This window comes from Cetorhinus maximus, chromosome 18, assembly GCF_964194155.1.
Source record: "Cetorhinus maximus chromosome 18, sCetMax3.hap1.1, whole genome shotgun sequence".
In the NCBI taxonomy this organism is placed as follows: domain Eukaryota; kingdom Metazoa; phylum Chordata; class Chondrichthyes; order Lamniformes; family Cetorhinidae; genus Cetorhinus; species Cetorhinus maximus.
Genome location: NC_135896.1, coordinates 11781863 through 11802920, shown reverse-complemented (window position 1 = coordinate 11802920; position 21058 = coordinate 11781863). Strand labels below are relative to the sequence as shown.

Below are 21058 nucleotides of genomic sequence, written 5' to 3'. Positions count from 1 at the left end.
AAGACTTGCATTTATATAGCACCTTTCATGGCCTTAGGATGTCCCAAAGTGCCTTAAAGCCAATGGCGTGCAACAAATCCATTGTCATTGTGTATTGCAACTACCAGGATGGTAGATGGTGGACTAATTGGTCTTTACTCATTTAGCAACTACTATGCTTGGGTGTCACGAAGGTTGTACACTGTTATATAGAGGTCCTGAAAGACTTGCACCCTGTGTATCAGTGCTCCACCTCTAGGTAGTGAACCTCAGAGGCCCTTGTTATGCTCCTTACCAAGAGTCTGGCAAATTCTGATCAATATGTGGAATCAGCAGAGCTTGGAGCCCGAAAGATATTGTTTCCGTGGCCAGTTCCAAAAGAAAATCTTTTCTTCATACGAATGAACTGGTGTTTCTTTATTTCGATTGATAGTCCCAGGAGACGTGTCAAGGCCCATAGGGCAAGGTAGAAAAAGCAGGAAGGACTGCTGGCTTCCCAAGCGTGGGATGTAGAAGCTTGTGTATGAAGAAGGTAGAGGAGACCGAGGGAGGTAGAATATTCTGCAGTTATCAGTTCTGGGAAAAGAATGGATTAGACTGGGAAACAGTGTAAATTCTCACTCAGCCACCAGTTTCTTCATAGTAAACGCGCTGATCATTTGTTTCCAGGGGAAGTTTGTGCTAAGAAACTCGAAAGGTTTCTTAAAAGCAGGTATCAACCGAAAGCGAATTAAAACAAGTTCTCTGGCCCAACTGCGCCAGAATCGGATTACACGGTGAATCAGGTCGAAGATTGAAGACAGCATATGTAGGCGTTAAGGGGAAAAGGTCATCTCCGATCGGCCTCCGTTGTTTTCTGTAGATTCAGTCACTCCGGTCTCACCTAGCAGTTCAAAAAAGTGTAAATAGTGAGTTCTGGTTTGAAACCAGGCCAGACAGCCTGGGTCACCGTGGACGGAGAATCAGTGGTCATCCCACACAATAGTGTCACCAGCATCAAAAGGTCTCTTGTGACCTCAGGGCCTCCTGAAGTGCTTCATAACCAATGAAGTACTTTTGAAGCGTGGTCACTGTTGGAATGCAGGAAACGCAGCTGCCAATTTGCACACAGCAAGCTCCCACGGATTAACAGCAGCCATGGACGTTGGTTCAACTTCCCATATAATACGTGGCGCTTTCAACTCAACCCCTCCCCCTCCCCACCAAACCTCCCAGCACCACCACCCACTTTGTAATGAAGCTTGGAGAGAATTCTGCACTGATCAAATGGGGACTTGGCCTTCCTCACTGAGAATCAACATGAGCCACAGAATCGACAGAAAGAGACGGGGTCAGGTCATGAGAGACGCGAGGGTCGCTGACGATTCCCTGCGCCCACCGGAATTTTTGTTTTAAAAGTGGGCGACGAGACTCTCTTTAGCCACGGTGAGAATTTGGAACTGGGAAAAGCCCAAACCAGGGATCCCGACAGAGTGAGTGAGCGAGTGAGAGAGAGAAAGAGGGACAGAGAGTGAGAACTCCATGCCTTGAGTTTACTGAATTACCCAGAGAATGTGGGTGTGACAGAATCAATGCGTTTCTTATTTGAGTAACACCCAGAGCTATAAAAATAAGATAATGATGATGGAACGATGATACACCTCATTATAATACATTTCATTTTCCTCATGTGCACAATCATTTGATAGGTTGAAGGTATTTTCGTCAGATGAGCAAGTGGTTATATGTAAATATATATAAATATTTTAATGTTAGGGCCAATCTGGTACTGTTTCTAACCATCGCTGGCGTTGCCATGTAAACGTTGGCTAATGTTATTGGAGGTGGGGTAGGGATGGTGGTTTCCATTATTGAAAACATCCTTTCTTTTTTCAGTCATCCCCTCGGAGACCCATTTTTTAAAAATCATTATTTTCAGTATTCTTTTGCTTCCTTCAGTTGAGCTATAAAGTCATCTTCCGAAGGGTTTTCAGAGCAGTTCAGGCCGTTGTTTGGTGGGCGCACAGCATTGTACCTGCTCCAGTCCCCTTTGCACAGTATCCATGGCAACACGTCCACTTTGTAGTGGAGCTCCGGCGAGAACTCTGTGCTGATCAGGTTGGGAGCCCCCGCGCCTTTCCCCCGCGTTATCAGCTTCATCTGGTCGTCATAGCAACAGTGTTGGGCCGCCAGGGTGGTGCTGTCCAAGGACAGCATGGAGCGGATACAGAACTTGGAGGTGGGCTTGTAGATATCCAGGCGCTCCTTCGGCCCACTCGCATCTCGCCATCGGAAGAATCTTCCCTTGCCATCTTCATGGACACTGACAATGCTGTACACAGCTTCAGTGGGATAGGTGCAAGGGCAGCTCGGTAAGTCGGTCAGGGCCTTCATCAGGTACTTCTTGAGGAATTCGCTCTTGCAGTTCAACCATTTATCACAGCTGTCCACTTCTGGGGGAGGAAAGTAAAAGGGTGCAATAAAGATGGATTCACATGGAAACAAATTTCCTCAAGGGCATTTGGCAAGGTCGTTAACACTGTAAGGGCTGCAGTAAAATCTAACGAGGCATTGTTAAGCACTATTGCAAGAAGAAAGGAAAAGCAGGAAACAGGAAAAGGCCACACAGCCTGTCAAAACGGACTTCCTCACCTTTTTCAGCACAACAATAACCCAAAGGTCGTAAAAATAAGGTTGTCACTAATAAATCCAATAAGGGATTCAGGAGAAATTACTTAACCCAGAGAGTGGTTAGAATGTGGAGTTCGCTACCAAATGGAGGACTAGAGATGAATAGTATAGATACATTTAAGGGGAATCTAGGTAGGTACATGAGGGAGAAAGGAATAGAAGGATATGCTGCTTGGGTTAGTTAAAATCAGGTGGGAGGGGACTCATGTGGAGAATAAACACCAGCATTGACCAGTTGGGTCAAATGGCTTGTTTCTGTGCTATGTAATTCTCCGTAACCGGCAGGATTGCATTGGCACCCAAGATTCAGCCGGTTCAAACTTTCTTTTCATTGATTTTAATAAAAAGAAATATCAAACGTGCTGCATAACACACGGTGATCCAGTAATTCCAGTTTCCCACCACTGCCACATTTGCAACTCCCATCTCTCTAGAGAGATCGGTAACACGCCATTTACCCATTAAACCAACAGTGGAGCTTATACTAATTCTAATAGTTATACTGTCGGTGGCGCCAAGAGACTGGAATTCCCACATCACCCACCAATTACACCCCCCGCCCCCAACTTTGCATGGCTGATGAACTCCTGCCTGTCAGACAACCCTGACATGTTGGATAGATCAGCCAGGATCTCGGTGAGTGGCAGAACAAGCTCGAGGGGCTGAATGGCCTGTTTCCCCTTCCGATTCTGTTTACATTCCTAGGTGACTCAGCCGACATTCGGGCTATTGGTGTAGCATACGCACCTGAGTCAAACAGCTCTGTTCTGTTTCCCTTCTCCGCCAGGGTTTTTTCAGTTGCTGCAATCAGGTCATCTTCCATCCCTTCAGGAGAAAGAGTACAGTGAGGGTCAGATGTAGCCCAACAAATCTACACTTAGTTACTCAAGGCAAATGGAGTGAATCAAAATTTGATTTTTAAAAAATATTCATTCTTTCACGAGATGTGGGTGTCCCTGGCAAGATCAGCATTAATTCCCATCCCTAATTGCCCCTGAGCTGAGTGGCTTCCTAGCCCATTGCAGAGGGGGAAGTTAAGAGGGGCCTGGAGTCACATGTAGGTAAGACCAGGTAAGGATGGTAGATTTCCTTCCCTAAAAAGTGAGAGTGAAGCAGATGGGTCTTTGCAGCAATCAATGATAGTTTCACAGTCACCAGGCTAAGCTTTCAATTTCAGATTTATTATTTCAATCCTAAATCCCACCAGCTGCCATGGGTGGGATTTGAACCCCTGTCCCCAGAGCAGTCGCTGGATCTACTGAATTACTAGCCCAGTGACATTACCATTATGCTGTAATCTCCCTGAATACAATGGGCAATTTGAAATAAAAGCAAAAAAAATACTGTGGGTGCTAGCCATCAGAAACAAAAACAGAAAGTGCTGGGAGAGAGAAACAGAGTTAATGTATTGAGTCCAAAATGACTTCTTCGGAACTGAAGAAGAGTTATATTAGACTGGAAATGCTAGCTCTGTTTCTCTCTCTCCACAGATGCTGTCAGACATGGATGAGCTTTTCCAGCGCTTTCTGCGTTCCTGCCAATTTGAAAACCATGCCCAAAAGTATTTTACACGTGAATTTTTGTCGGACTTAATTTTATTTCGTAGAACAGAGCCCATTCAATTTCCAAACAATTTCCCACATCTTCTTATCGCTTCCGTCCAAACATCCTGGCCTCTCTAAATTGGATAAGTTGGATCCGGAATGGAGTTTAACTGTCTAGGTTTGGGGGGGTGTTACATCTTCTAATAGTGTGCGTGTCCAAAGTTGCTGGACTCCATGGGCTAATGGACAATTTAGAGGGGAATGACTCAATTTGTGAATTCTGTGGGTATCTGTGCTCCGGGTCACTCTGAATTAGTTGCACCATAGAGAACGTTTTCCCTGGACTTGTGAACATAGAAAGATCAGGTGGGGAGGAATGTAGTCTAGATGACATCAGGTACCACGAGTATGGAAACTGCTGGGTTGCTGTAAAACCCAACTGGTTGACCCATGTCCTTCTGGGAAGGGAACTTGTCACCCCCCCCCACCCCCCGCCCCCCCCTGGCTACCTGGTCTGGTCTACATATCAATCCAGGCCCACTGAAGGGGCTGGATTTAATGCCTCCCCACTGGCAGATTTGAAGGCGATGGGGGTTGAGGGATGAGGGATGAGAGATGGGGGGGTGGGGGGTGGGAAGAGGCAGAGTCACATAAAATACAGTGGGCAGCCTACTCTGCCGCCCCTATCCCCACCAGAATTTCACCAGGGGCAGAGATGGAATCGGGTGTTCAGCCTGGCAGTGGGCCCATTGAGTGGGCAATTAATTTAACTGGTGGAAGGAGAGGCCCAAGCCAATCGTCCAGCCCAGTAGGTTTTCCTGTGTGGCTAGTGGCAGGTAAAGCGGAGGTCCCTCCTATATGGACCCATGAGCCCATTGGAGGCCCCCAGCCCCCGGTTCCCTTCACCCCCATAGCCTCTCAAACTTCGACCCCAAACCCTCTCACCAGGACCTCCCAGTTTGCCATACATCTAAACCCCCAAACGCTTACAACATGATCCAGTGCTGAGCGCCTCCTCAAGCCCAGAGTGCAGTACCCAGAAGTGGCCACTCCTCCCATGGCTCTGCTGGTATTGAAGAGCTGCGGTATCTGATTGGCCAGCAGCTCTAGGAGGCGGGACTTCCTCCCCTTAAGTCTCGCCTCCAGTCTATTAATGGCCAACTGGGCGTGCTCCCCACCACCCTCGGGGATGGAGGGGAGAGGTGCAGAGACCACCGCACCTTGTAAAATCCTGCCCTAGGAGTCAGGTGTCAGACCCCTCGGGGCATCTAGGGATGGGCAATATATGTGGCATCATTCATAGCATCATTCATGTTCCAAGAACAAAAATTGATTTCCTGTCCATTAACTTAAATAGACAGAAATTTGCTTGGATAGTCCACTCCCCCGTTCTTGATTTTCCTGTGTGCGCTGCATCCACGTAATCCCATGGCCCCAGGAGCAAGAGTAGGAAATTCTCCCCTTATACATGTTGGATACCAGATGCTGTCAAAACACTGTCCCATTGGTTTGAGGGAAGTAATTCATTTTGCTGTAGGTGCTGATGGGTGTTCAAATCTGCCTTTAACCTTCCCTTGGAGGTTGCCAACACTCACCCGGGCATCGTTTCAAGTCACAGGTTCGTGACTCGGTTGCGGTGCAGGCATAGCCACAGGACCTGGTGCGTTTCTGATTGCCACTGCCACACGTCACGCTGCAGGGGGACCAGGCACTCCAGTCTTCATTATCTTCATACTCTGCAGTGAGGATGGGAGAAAATTCAACTTGTAAAACAGGGCTAAAAGATTATATATATTGCATCAATAACTTTGTTGTTGTTTTGGTCCTGTCAGGACCGTTAATGTTTAAAGAAGAAATCTGAACACCCAGCAATCAACTAACGGAACTGTGCCACAAGAGTTCATGTTTTTAAATAAAAACAAACTTTACATAAAGAGAAATTAAACAAAGCAAGTACCACTAACTTAACACAACACCTTATGAAGACTTACGCTATAAACGCAATTCCACTTTTTATTTGCCCCCAAGAGTTCCCTTATCTTATGAAATCTTGAAGGTTTGTTCACATTTCCTGGGATATGCCACAGCCCTCTGGAATGCACTTTAATTCTCCTAGGAGTTCCAGCTACCCTCCGAGGTAAGATTCTATGGGCGTCCTTCCATTAGCTTTTTGGCTATACAGTCGTCCACCTTTTCTTTATAGACATCATGACTGTGGATGCCTCAGCTCCTTGTTCGGGCTGCTGGCAGATACCCAACTGCCTTCCCACAGCTTTCCAAGTTAGCTCTGCTGACTGCATTCTGCCACAAGGCTCTATGAGGACCACTATAGATTTCTTCCACTAGCTGCAAACCTTCCAGCTGCTTTTCCCTCACAAAATCCCAACTAAGATAGAGCCCTACCCGCATTCCATGTGGTGAATATGAAGTTAGTATTTACTCTGCTTGAAGTGCACGCCTAACTAACATTTATTTCATTTGACTCTCCTAAATCAGCGAACTGCAGTCTACACCTAGACTAGAACTGCCTCTGTCTGTTCCCAAACTGAACTGCTTGCTTCTGTCAGCAAACACACACAGATAACTTAACACAGATAACCTTGTAACCAAGGCTCCACCCTGGATTACTATCTCTACGGCAATGTAGCATGTTTTGGGGTGATTCAAATAGAATTGCAAGCACATTATTTTCCCTTCAACACAACTATTTGATTTTCTAACTCATATGAATAATTTCTATCTCTAATGGAGCTTTATGACCTCTTTCCCAGGATTGCTAGCTTTAAGCTTCTTTTACGGAGATAACGATAGACACACTGGTTCTACCCAGAGACCCAGGAATGGGTCACCCATTGTTTGAATGTTATTTCACTATCAAGTCTGACCTTGTAAGATAAATACAGGTTAGGTTTTAATTATAATTAACTCCAAGTTAGTTTGAAGTTTTTTCCCACAGTTCCTGATTCCTAAAGCCACAAGTTATATTCTACAACACATGAATTGTGAACCAGATTTTCACAACAAAACAGTCGTATCCAACGAGATACTAGGGCTCGGAACACCTCAAGATATATAGTCTATATAAGACTGGCATTGATACACAATGTGAAACTGAGGTTTAACTAGCATACCTGGATTGACAGTAAAGGGTGTGAATGTAAATGAAAATTATTAATGTCTTCGGGAAATATGTGACGTATGGATTGGTGAAGTTGTGGATTATGCTTTGAACCTGTAACCTCTTCGTCCTATCTCTTAGGAAAATTTCACCACCTTAACATCGCGAGTTATTTCAAAGTGGTAAACTCTCGTCCAAATACTTGTGTGATGTCCTGACAACTCTGACATACAAATGTGAGAAAACATGGAATATCAGCCCCAAAGCTCAAAATATAGTCCATTACCAGCTCTGACAAAACTTCATCAACCTGAAACATCAACTCTTTTGCCCTCTGCACATTTTTGCTGCCTGACCTGATCTTTCCAGCACTATCTGTTCTTTACAATCCGTGAATGCCTGATTATATGTTATACTGAAGAAGCATTCTGATCACAGTAAGTCATCCTCTCAGTTGTAGCCAATGAACGGGAGATATACCAGTGTCATCAACAGAAAACATAAGCCTCACTGGCACTGGCATGTACGCACCAAAATGCCAACAGCAATATTTTTAGGTATAAAGGCTTGCATTTGTATGGTGCCTTTCACAACCTTAGGATGTCCCAAAACATTCTTACAGCCAATCAAGAATTTTTTGAAGAGCAGTTGCTGTTGTAATGTAGGAAATATGGCACTCAATTTGTGCACAGCAAGGTCCCACGAATGGCAAAGCAATAACGACCAGATAATTTGTTTTAATAATGTTGGTTGACGGATAGGTATTGGACGCTAGGAAAAATCCTTTGTTTTTCTTCAAAGTAGTGCAATAGGATCGCCTACATCCATCTGATGAGGCAGACAGGGCCTTGGTCTCATCCGAAAGACAGCAGCTCCAAATAGTGCAGCACTCCCTCAGTACTGTAGCAGAGAGTCAGCCAAGATTTTGTGCTCAAGTGCCTGGAGAGGGACTTGAACCCGCAACCTCTGACTAATCTGCAAGAGTGCTGCACGCAGCTTACACTTGAACATGTCTAGCTGGCAGGAATTGGGAGTGTTGGTCAGATGGTGAGCCGTGCCATCTGTTGCGTGGACACCTGCAGTTACCGTGCATCAGAGGGTTGACACAGCCAGTCACAGCCCCATTCTGTGTCCACCTTCTTCCAGTCTTGCTGCAACATCGTGGATGGTGTCGTGAAGTACAAAACAGGGTCAATCTGCTCACACCTCCCAAACCAGCAACCTCTGCCGCCTAGAAGGATAAAGGCAGCAAATACATGGAACACCGTCACCTCCAACTTCCCCTCCGCATCACACACCATCCTGACTTGGAACTATATCACTATTCCCTACTATCGCTGGGTCAAATTCCTAGAACTCCCTAACAGCACTGTGGGTATACCTACACCACAGGGACTGCAGTGGTTCAAGAAGGCAGCTCACCACCACCTTCTCAAGGGGCAATTAGGGATGGGCAATAAATGCTGGCCTAGCCAGTGATGCCCGCATCCCATGAATGCATTTAAAAAAACAATTACCTCACATCATTAACTTCACTTCAGTAGCCAAACTGGAAGTTAGATTTGCTTCTTACTCTAGATGATGTTGGCTATTGCATTTCAGACTCTCGCTCCCTAAATTCCAGAAACACACTATATTTTCTTGTCTTGCCATTTTAAATACCTCTCTTCAAAGGCTACAGAGAGACTCAATGTTTTCAACATGTTAATAAACACCCTCAAAAATGTGATCTGGACCAGATTAAATATCTTTTCATGTTCCCCATACATGTGTAAATCTGCAGCTGAGGCAATGAATCATTAAGATAATGGGCTGACCATGGATAATTGTATGAGAGCAGCACACTTCACTGCTGGTGAGCTTTGCATTCGGGAATAAGCCTGTATCAGAGAATTTACCCCGTTGTTTATGGCTCCATCACTCACACACATTAATCCTGGTACTCCCACCTGGTACTGTGGGTGTCCCTACACCACATGGACTGCAGCCAACGGTTCAAAGTGGTGGCTCACCACACACCATAACGGCACTGAGGGATGGACAATAAATGCTGGCCTTGTCAGCGGTGCCCATATCCCATGGATGAATTTTTTAAAAAGTAATATAAAATGCCCAGTTTCTGTATAAAATGGTGATTGCTGTAACAATCTAAGATAGAGCACACACCAGCCTTGAAATATGACAGCATGAATATATTAGCATGGAGGCTGTTTAAATGATAACATGAAACACTTTTTACTGCTGCTTAAATGGGGGAGATGATGGTGTATTGGGTAATGTCACTGTACTAGTGATACTGAGACCCAGGCTAGTGGTATGGGTTCAAATCCCTACCACAGCAAAAAACATGGAGGTATTGACTTACTTAATGCACATTCACAACTATATAGCATTTTATCATCCTGAGGTGCTTCATAGGAGCATTGTAAATTAAAGCATGACACCAAGCCACATAAGGGGGATATTAGGTCAGATGACCAAAAGCTTGGTTAAAGAGGTAAGTTTTAAGAAGTGTCAAAAAGGAAGAGCCTGAGCTGGAGAGGCAGAGAGGAGTAGGGAGGGGATTCCAGAGCTTGGGGCCCAGGTTACTGAAGGCATGGTCACCAATTATGCTCAAGGGAATTAGGGGAGCGCAGATATCTCAGAGGCTTGTGGGGCTGGAAACAAGGATGAGAATTTTAAAATCAAGGCATTGCTTAACCAGAAGCCAGTGTAGGTCAGCGAGGTGAACAGGACTTAGTGCAAGAGTTTTGGGTTACCTTAAAAGGCCAGCCAAGAGTGAGCTGCGATAGTCTAGGAGGTTACAAAGGCACAAGTGAAGGTTTCAGCAGCAGATGAGCTGAGATGGGGGTAAAATCGGGCGATGTTACAAAGTTGGAAATAGGCGGTTTTAGCGAGGCCATGAAAGAGGTCGGAAGTTCATTGTGGGGTCACCCACTTTCTCCTAGTCTTGATCCATAATCTTGACACCTTCGATCTGATCCTCCTCCCTAGGCTTACATTGGGCCCACAGCAAGTGCCTCTGGCATGATGATAAACCACTTATTGTCCCAGATCATTAAGGATAACCATTTCAAAGGCTGGCTCAATAGTTTTTGGGAGAGCTCATTAGCATTCCAATCCCCTCTCTGTCTCGCCAGCTGTGTGGCTGTCCTGCAAAACTAACTCCCTTGACTGGCGAGGTTAAGAGCCCTGCCCATGGCAAAATGGTCAAAAATGCTGAAACGCTCCACGTGTAGACAGTGTCAATTTTCAGCACAAACCCGAGGCTGCAGCAACTGAATTGTGCCTAATGTTGCTGCCTGAATTCAAACCAATGGCACCAGTTCTGGACCGATACAGCTTGGCAAGAATACGGCCAGAATTGAATGTAGGTCACCAATGGGAAAACTCTAAAGTAACCCAACAAACTGACCCAGAATGAAACTTTAATCCTGCTGGACCCAACACTGAGGTAGTACATGCACAAGCACAGACATACCAGAGACACACATACGAACAGACAGACAGAGACACACACACACACACACACACACACACACAGACAGGCAGACACACAAACACAGACAGACACACATGTACATATACCTATATTTGTACACACACATTATATTTTTATATCTTACATTAAGCATTTCTGGACTTGAAAAGATCAAATACTAAATCAAATACTAAACACCCAGATCAGCCTCCAGTACTGACTTTGAATGATGGTACTATTGGCTATTTCTCGCTCTTGTGTAGCGGGTAAATTTACCTCAGCAAAATGACACTCCCAACTTTGGGATCTTAACAATGTCACGGGGCTATGATCTGTCAAGATCAATGAGTCCTGCTTGTTTCTCTCTCTCTCTCTCTCAAATAAATATCAGGTCCATGACAGGAATGTATATGGAAATTCAGGCACACCCATACAGATATCTCACTTTGTTACAGGTTGAAATCAAGTCTCAAAATGCTCCTGACTTCCAATTCTAACCTTCTGCCTGAAACTGACCATCAGAATCTAATCTGCATACTTGCCTGACTGAACAACACTGATATTGAAATCAGCCTGTGTTTATTTAACCACAATAAGACTGCAACCTTAAAAAAGGACTCACATTTATATGGCGTCTTTCAAGACCACCAGATGAACCAAAGCACTTTACAGCCACTGAAGTACTTTAGGTGTAGTCACTGTTGTAGTGTAGGAAAGACGGCAGGCAATTTGCGCACAGCAAGTTCCCACAAACAGCAATGCGATAATGGCCAGATAATCGGTTTTTTTTATGATGTTGACCAAGGGATAAATGTTAGCCTGAACACCGAGCAGAACTCACCTGATCTTTTTCAAAACAGTGCCATGGAATATTTTACGTTCACCTGAGAGGATAGATGGGACCTTGGTTTAAGCATCATGTCTGAAAGACAGCACCTCCGACAGCGCAGCACTTCTTCAGTACTGCGTCAGAGTGTTAGCCGTGATTTTTGTGCTCAAGACCTTAGGAGGGGCTTGAACCTACCACCTATCTGGCATTAGGGACAAGAGCACTATCCACTGAGCCAAAGGTGACAATATAAGAGGCTGCAGCAGCACCTTAACAATGGAAAATGTATTGTGAATTCCATGGTGCAACACATCTATCTTCATAATAAACATGTTTATTCTCAGAGGAATGGCCTTGGGAGGTTATTTAGCTGGAAGAAATTCATTTGATAAACTTCACATGAAGTTGATGCTTTGTTGACTAGTTTAGTGTTGTAAAAGATTTGTCATCAAGACTGTGTGTGTAATACTTCTGGAATTTCTCCACATCTGGGTTGCTCACAAAGCCAGAGAGGCAAATGAATAACAAGCTCTATGGAGCAGGACAGCTTCTGATTTCTGAATGCTCCGTAAACACAAACAGCTGGCTCTCACTGACAGCTTCTCAATAACCAGTTTAAAAAATTTGTTGAAATGTTCAGTCCAAGTCTTTTGAAGTGAGCAGCAATTAACCTGCAGGCCAATAGGAGGTGCGGGAGAGGCACGTGTGTATCTGGGTCAGTTGGGAGATGTTTCACTGACCCACTGGTGGTACAGTGCTCTGGGACAGCAGGTAGCTTTGGGTTGATCTCTCTTTGGGACGCCCTGTCCCTAATTAGACACGCTAGCTCCCTCCCTCTCTCTCTCCGGCACCCTAGCTCCCTCCCTCTCTCTCCCCAAAACCCTAGCTCTCTCCCTCTCTCTCTCCGACACCCCAGCTCCCTCTCTCTGAGACCCTAGCTCCCTCTCTCTCCAACACCCTAGCTCCCTCTCCCTCTCTCTGACACCCTAGCTCTCTCCCCCACTCTGTCTGACACCCTAGCTCCCACTCCCTCTCTCTGATATCCTAGCTCTTTCTCTGTCTCTCTCCGACACCCTAGCTCTCCCTCTCTCTGACACCCTAGCTCTCTCCCCCACTCTGTCTGACACCCTAGCTCCCACTCCCTCTCTCTGATATCCTAGCTCTTTCTCTGTCTCTCTCCGACACCCTAGCTCTCCCTCTCTCTGACACCCTAGCTCTCTCCCCCACTCTGTCTGACACCCTAGCTCCCACTCCCTCTCTCTGATATCCTAGCTCTTTCTCTGTCTCTCTCCGACACCCTAGCTCTCCCTCTCTCTGACACCCTAGCTCTCTCTGTCTCTCTCTGACACCCTAGCTCTCTCTCTCTCTCTGAGACATACCCTAGCTCCCTCCCTCTCTCTCTCCGACACCCTACTGGGGGTACTGTTGGAATTCACTATGGAGTGTTTGCCCCTGTCATCCCCCACACTCCTGACATCATTCAGATCACTGGGGCATTCAGAAGGCCCCACTGGATCATCACTGCCACTGGTCAGTAACTGGGACTGGATCTAACATTCACTTGGCCGCGGACATCCTGAGGAACCTGCGACACTCACTGTCTGGTCTCCACTTGAAAAATGGCTTTTGGGTGTGACACAGTTTGGCAGACTGTTGTTGCAAATTACGGTGGCGTGGGGGGGGGGGTCGTCCAAGCATTTAGACAATGCAGAAGTATGATTACAACCAGATTTTGTGCCCCAGAGTGTAGGCAGCCTCATTGCTGGCTGGTGTGGTGAATGCTGACGGCACCTTCAAGAGGACCGTTTCCTGACTGGGGCAGAGATCACTTTGCATAAAAGGTGCGTGGATTAACAGTTCATGTACACATTGCTGGTGAAGCTGAGAGGGAACATTGGTGGGAAGTAGGAAGTGTTTAGGCACATTGCTCCTGACATCATGGTGTGGGGCAGGCTTGATGGATGAGCTGGTCTTTTCCTACCGATCAGCTCTCCACATTTGTACCACAAAGTAAACAATATCCCACAATCCAAGTCGCAGCACCTTCTGGATTTATTGGTTAACGGTGTTGAGATGGGACAGATATCAACTCTGCTGAATCAGTGGGTCATTATGACTTTGCGTTTCATTAGGGCAGAGACAACAAAGAACCACATCTGTTGGTGGAAGGATGTAGTTCTCAATGAGGACCTCAATGACCTCTACAGAGTGTTTGGAAAGGATAAATGGGTTCTTTGGGAGCTTAAGAGAGATGTGTCCTGTCAGGGTGTCCATGCAACCAGTAAAAACAAAACTTGCATGACCCCAGAATGTCTCAAAGCGCTTTGCAGCCAATGATGGAATTCGGAAGTGTAGTCACTGCTGTAATGTAGGAAACACAGCAGCCAACATGTGCACAGCAAGCTCCCAGAAAAAGCAAAATGACAATAACCAAGTAATCTGTTTTTATGAAATTGATCGAGGGATAAATATTGGCCAGGACACCAGGGATAACTCCGAACCTTCTTGGAAATAGTGCTATGGGATCTTTTAGACCCGCCTGACAAAGCAGACGGGGCCTCAGTTTAAGATCTCATCCAAAAGGACAGCACCTCTGACGGTGTAGCACTCCCTCATTCCTGCGCTTGAGTGTCAGCCTGGATTAGTTGAGCTCCAATCTCTGGAGTGGGACTTGACCACACACCCTGGTGATTCAGATACAAGAAAACTACCAAGTGAGTCACCGTGAACACCGGGATTAGTTTACAGATACCCAGTCCTGTACAGAATACGAGGCTCATCATCTGGAAGAGCACATTCAGTGTTCCCAACATCTGGTGGACATAAGCATTTATAGGCAGCAAGTGGATCTCATCTGTCAAACTGTTTTACAAGGAACAAAACATTCTCAGTTATATAAGCAATGACTGCAGAAACCTGCTATATGTCATCTGCTTCACTCTCTCCTCCCCAACCCACAATCCCAAACAACTTTTCCTTCTTTACCTGAAACTCTCTCTCTCCTTGACCAAGCGATGAGTTCCCACACCAGCCACTGGACTGCCCTCCCCTCCTCGTCACCCAGGAAATGCCCACCTTACAACAAAGGGATCGGGCTATCAGCTGGAGTCTTGCTCACGCAACTGAATATTTTAATACTGGAAGAAGTCCAACAGGGGAAAGAAGCAGATCTTACAGCAGAGTGACAGAATCCTTGGAACAGGAACAAAGTCCAGTTAATCAGTCGACAAACAATCTGAAATGCATTTCCCTTCTCTGCAGCCTCAATTTTATTCCAAACCTCCAGGTTCAACTTAGAATCTGACAGCGCAGGAGGACTCCCTTCAGCCCATTGAGACGATGCTGGCCCTTTGATAGAACTACCCAATTAATCCCGCTGCCTTGCTCTGTCCCCTTTTCAAGTATCTGTCTGCAGCTGGAAGCTTTCTCCTGGTGCGTTGGAAGAGGGGAAACGGGAAAAGCACTGAATCCCTTGGATGGAGACCGGGTGATCTATGGAGTAGGAAGTATCACAGGTAATGGGAGGTGAGCTGGTAATGGTGTCACCAACAAAAGTGATCAATTACCTTAATTAATTAGCATTGACTGGGTGAGACCAGACTTCAGGCTCCTTCAGACATGGTTCAGTTTGGTATATAGGGGCAGATCCACTGTGGCAATTTGGTATGGGTAGCATGGCCCCCTCAGTGTAAACTATGTGAGCTTTGCTTCTCTGATGGCGCTGAAGACCTGAATCTTTAACGTGTCCTGAAAGTTGCAGTCAAAGGCACTTCAATTCTCAGCCTGTTTTTAAACCCCTCAGTGTTCTCACACCCTCCCTAACCCTGTAACCTCCTCCACCCCAGCGATCCTCCGAGATATCTAGGCTCTTCCAATTCTGGCGTCTTGTGCATTCCCGATTTTAATTGTTCCACCAAAGCTCTCAGCCCCTCTGGCTTCACTTTTCTCCTTTAAGACACTCCTTAAAATCTATTTATGACCATGCTTTAGGTCAGCTAACCTAATATCTCTCTGTGGCTCGGAGTCAAATTCTGTTTGACAATGTTCATTCGAACATACGAATTAGGAGCAGGAGTAGGCCACTCGGCCCCTCGAGCCTGTTCCGCCATTCAATAAGATCACGGTTGATCTGAATGTAACCTCAACTCCACATTTCCACCTACCCCCGTTAACCTTTCACCCCCATGCTTATCAAGAAGGAGTCCATGCAACCAGTAAAAACAAAACTTGCATTTATATAGCGCCTTTCATGACCCCAGAATGTCTATCTAGAAACTATCTTGCCTTCTGCCTTCTAACTAGCTCTGCCTTCAAAATATTCAAAGACTCTGCTTCTATCGCCTTTTGAGGAAGAGAATTCCAAAGACTCACAACTCTCTGAGAGAAAAAAATTCTCCTCATCTCTGTCTTAAATGAGTGACTCCTTATTTTTAAACAGTGACCCCTAGTCCTAGATTCTCCCACAAGAGGAAACATCCTCTCCACATCCACCCTGTCAAGACCCCTCAGGATCTTATAGGTTTCAATGTGCTCCTATGAAGCACCCTGGGACATTTTTGAAGGAGCTCCATGAATATTACATCCGGACATGTGCATTGAGAGCAGGAGTAGGCCACTCAGCCCTTCGAGTCTGCTCCGCCACACAATAAGATCATGGCTGATCTCATTTTAGCCTCAGCTTCACATTCCTGCCTACCCCCGATAACCTTTCACCCCCTTGTTTATCAAGAATCTGTCTACTTCTGTCTTAAAGATATTCAAGGACTCTGCCTCAACCACCTTTTGAGGAAGAGAATTCCAAAGTCTCACAACCCTCTGAGAGAAAATTTTTTTCCTCATCTTAGTCCTAAACTAAGGGCGACCCCTTATTTTGAAACCGTGACCCCGAGTTCTAGATTCTCCCATCAGAGGAAACATCCTCCCCACATCCACCCTGTCAAGTTCCCTCAGGACCTTACACAATCAAGTCGCCTCTTATTAGTTCCTGCCGGAGATATTGAAGGTCTCCTAGCAGCAAGAGAGTGCTGGATACGGAAGTACACCAGCGTGCAGGGATCTTCAGCATGTCGGCCCCCTTGAGTCAGCGGTGACTCCACCGGCCGGGTCATGGGAACTGAATGAATGATGACGACATCCCTCATCATGATGCTCTATGGCGAGTTTGCTATTGCCATGAGACCAGCAGTTCGCCCATGCCTGTGGCACAAGGATGTCTGCAGGTGAGACCTCGAGTTGACCGAGATCAGAGTCGATGCATGGGAAGTCCTCGCTGCTGACTGGTGGGCGCGGAGACAAATAGGCAGGAGGGGTGTAGAAAAAGCAGAGGACAAAAGGAACGGCCAGATGTTGGGGGGGGGGATGTTACAATCCTAGAATGTTACAATTAGGCAGCTGGTTTGAACCAGACTGCCCTAGCAGTATGCTTTGTAAGTATAGGCTGAAACAACGCTTTTATCAATCACCCTACAAGGAACATAAAACAAGTTCAACCTAACACTATTGATCCATTGGCACCACCTGTAAGAATTCAGTAATATCCTGACAATTGAAGGTGCTGAACCTGTAACGTTTGCAATGCCAAAAAAAGGAGTGACATTGCCACAGCACACTGAACAGAAAAAAAAATCTTTTGTAAATCACTGAGAATGACCACAATACAAAAGAATCTTGTTATGAGTTATCCACAAGTAAAATCTGGGCTGACGTAGCCATCAGCATAATCTAAAGACACATTAAACCTACTGAGGCCCACAGCACAATCACCAAGGAACCAATAACAATGGGAACACCACCACCTGGACGTTCCCCTCCAAGTCACTCCCCATCCTGACTTGGAAATGTATCACCGTTCCTTCACTGTCGCTGGGTCAGAATCCTGGAACTCCCTAACAGCACTGTGGGTGTACCTACACCACATGTTCTGCAGTGGTTCAAGAAGGCAGCTCACCACCACCTTCTCGAGGGCAACTAGGGATGGGCAATAAATGCTGGCCCAGCCAACGATGCCCACATCCCGTGAATGAATTTTTAAAAAGCAATGCAATACAACAAAACCCCATAAGACACATCAAACACCATTGTCTGTCAACGAAGAGGGGAACCCAGAATTCCCAGGAATGCAATTAGGTAGAAACAAAGGTTCCTAGTGATTTTTACTATCATTGATAAAAATTCAGGAGGCAATCTGTACCATTCTCACTGGAGATTTCATCACATGACCTCCTCCCTCCACTGCCCTACGCCCACACTTCCATTTATTGGTCGCCCAACATGCCCATTCTCATGGTGCTGCCACTCCAATTGGATGATCTACGACTATCAGTCAACAGCCTTCCCTTTCTGAACTCCAGCGTTCTTAGGATTAACAAACAAAGCGTTGACTTTTTTTTTCCAAATCCCTCGAAGATTTTTCTTTCCCAGCTACGCCCTGGAGATTAATCTTTAATTCCCTTTGATTCTGGGACAAGCCTCAAGGGTTGGCAATCTCTGCTATGGAATGGGATTAATTGGGATCTGGGATTTACTTTGTGCTCCGTTTATTCCAGAAAGAGAGGGTGTGTATTTGCTTAGTGCCTTTCGTGGAATCAGGACATCCTGAAACACTTTACACCCAATGATGTACTCTTGAAATGCAGGCCCTATTGTAGTGGAGCAACATTTACAGTCTCACTATACTAGGTGCACAGAAAATATCATCCCCCTTGATTGGGAAGTGCTGAGGAAAGGTTAGGGGGCTGAAGGGCTGAAAACAAAGGTGAAAATTACCTCCAGAATGGGTACCTGTAGGGGCTCAGGGATACCAGCTGTTGACCCTCTGGGCAGTATGCCCAGGTATTGACACTAACTTGCACATATGGCCTCCTAACCTCAATAGATTTTAAGATTGTAATGGGGTCATTTTAAACCCAATCAGTCCAAAACTGGCAGGATTGGATTGGATCAGATGAGACCACAATGGAAAATAAAACCAGGCAGACTGAATTGACCTTGCCAATTTCCCGGCAAATGGATTAGGTTAAAATTACCCACCCCACTACATATCAGCCAATGCCAAATTTGGCATTAATTTGGTAGCCTTACTTAGAAAGGGAAGAGGGGACTGGATTTCGAAACCTCTGCAACACAATCGCTCTACACAATATGTCCTCTTGTGAATTAGCGTCATACTCCTAACCTTGATATACCCATTGAAGAGATTGATAGATGCCCAGCAGCACGGAAGGACCTCTCGTTTTTAACACACTCACCATAGTTAAACTTCTCCTTGGAGGACCAGCTCTTCTGTAGAGGCCAGTTCCTATCCCAGACGCCATCCAAGGTGCTGAGGAATGTGTCCTCTCCCTCATACTCCACAGCATAATCATCCTCTTCATCGGCATCCATCCCGTTTGAGGACTCCAAGCTGCCGACTTCAGTCGAGTCCGGGTATTCCCAAAACAAAGGCCAAAAGATGTCTTTGTGGGACAACCATTCTGCCGAGGAGATTGCCCAGTCATTTTGGTTACCCTTCAGGAGATCCATCTCAATTTCTGCCTGAGGATCATCCACCACCTCAATCGTAACCTAGTGATCAGAAAAGCCAAGCCTCAGTTGCTCAGTTTATATCACAAATTACTACATCCTAATTTCCACCCTTGAACAGTCTGGCTCTAATTTCAAGGTTATGCCCCCTTATTCTGGGCTCCCCTCACCAAAGGAAATAGTTACAACTCCTTTAATCATCTTAAAGACCTCAATTACATCACCCCCCATCCCACCCCTGATTGTCTATACTGAAGGGATTTAACTTTATTCCATATATTACACTTCAGCAGAGAAGATACAGCAACAAATTCTGACTGGATTTGAAACCATTATTTTCTAGTGAGTTTGAGACCAATGTTAGAACCGTTCAAATGCTTCTGCCCATTTGTACAATACGTTGTAGGTGTCCTACCTCCAACTGGGCCTATTAAAACTATTATCCACTGAGTGGATAAAAGCTACAGGCCACTCCAGGTGCCTAGGGTCTGGTGTATGGAGATGGACTGCTCTGACTAGACAGCGAAAGGCTTAGTTTAGCTACACAGTTGCTTTGTTTGTGAGAAATTCAAATTAAGGTGACTCAAAAATCCTATGAAAATCCTAATGAACAAGGGAAAATGTAGAGGAGCTGGGCGTCAAATATCTACCTCCACCCTATGGTGCCATAAGAACCAATGGCAGGCATGTATCCTGTCACAGAGTCTATCCTTACCCCTCATTGAATCTCCTGAGGGAAAATGCAACATAAATGCCTCTTTAGTGGTCAGCCACGCCCATCCCCCCAAGGTGGAGCCCTATCTTAACCAGAGTTTAGGGAGTTTAGTCTGGTGCTGGTGACGGTGGGCTTGCCGAATCTGGTTGGACATATTCCTAGAGATATCATCACATGATCTCCAGCCTCCGACCATCCTGCTCCACAGCTTCCCACAGCCAACTGGAAAGCAGATAGATTCCTCATTACCCAAACTCATGAAGTGTTCAAAGAAAATTTTAAAAAACCCATAATGTTTTGATGCCGCTATGATTTTTTTCACTGCTCCCAGCACTGCCTGGAAGATGAATCTTTAGTTCCTGGACTCCTGGCCAATTCTGGCGAGTTGGCAACTCTAGATGGTGGTGGTGGTGGGGAAGGAGAGGATGGGAATATGTTACAATGCAAGTAAATGTTACTCAGTGCGCTTGCTGTATGTGCTGGAGGTTTAGGGTTACATGGTGGGGGGATGAGACGGAGGGGAGTCTCCTCCCCTTGGGGTAATCAGCGACCATGCGTGGAACATATTCAGAAGTGAAGAGGGATTTCAGCAGAGCACAGCATTCTTATACTGATGCAAACAAGATTAAAAACATCAGAATGTACATCAAGACAAGTAAAGAGATCCTAGGTGACAGAAGATCAGGCCTGGGAGAAGGCCCCAGACTCAGGAAGGGGACGCAATGGTCTGGATAAGGTGGGTGAGCAAATCTCATGAGGAGAGTGGGGGAAAAAAAGGTATTTTAAAAAGGTCAAACAAAAATAGAAAATAAAAGGATCCAATTAATACAGGGAGGAAATGAGGGGAGGTTAGTTCAAATATGCAGGATTGTTGTTATTTGTAATGGATGTCAGAGAAATGATCAGAGAGCTTCTTTCTGGTCGAGTTCTGAGTAATGAGGAGTTCACCCAAAATAATCAGCTGCTTTGAGGATTATTGACGCCTAGTTATTGCCGGCTGTGTTGCTAGGGGCTGTTCTTAAGATAGCTCTGCTTCCTGTTATTTTTAGCGTTGGGCTTAATTATGTAATTATGATTTTATTTGTATCTAGTGAACTGAAAAGAATGAATGTTGAAACTGCAGTGGACTCCAGGTTTAGGAGAGGACAATTTGGCCTTCCATTGCTGCAGTTTTACCAGACTGGTTTGTCCAAGTGTTAAT

At 45.7% G+C, this 21058-nt stretch overlaps 1 protein-coding gene across 1 annotated transcript in view; it reads right to left on the bottom strand.

Annotated features, from left to right (window-relative positions):
• Window positions 1–1609: 1609 nt before the first annotated feature.
• The window catches only part of LOC144693448 (isthmin-like), a 39483-nt gene continuing 20034 nt past the window's right edge, over window positions 1610–21058 (bottom strand). Inside the window, exons 3-6 of the mRNA XM_078563318.1 lie at window positions 18869–19184; window positions 5789–5929; window positions 3397–3474; window positions 1610–2411 (exon numbers count right to left, since the gene is read on the bottom strand). Coding sequence (XP_078419444.1) covers window positions 1894–2411; window positions 3397–3474; window positions 5789–5929; window positions 18869–19184 — 1053 coding nt within the window. The 3' untranslated portion in view covers window positions 1610–1893. The remainder of the gene's footprint in view (window positions 2412–3396; window positions 3475–5788; window positions 5930–18868; window positions 19185–21058) is intronic.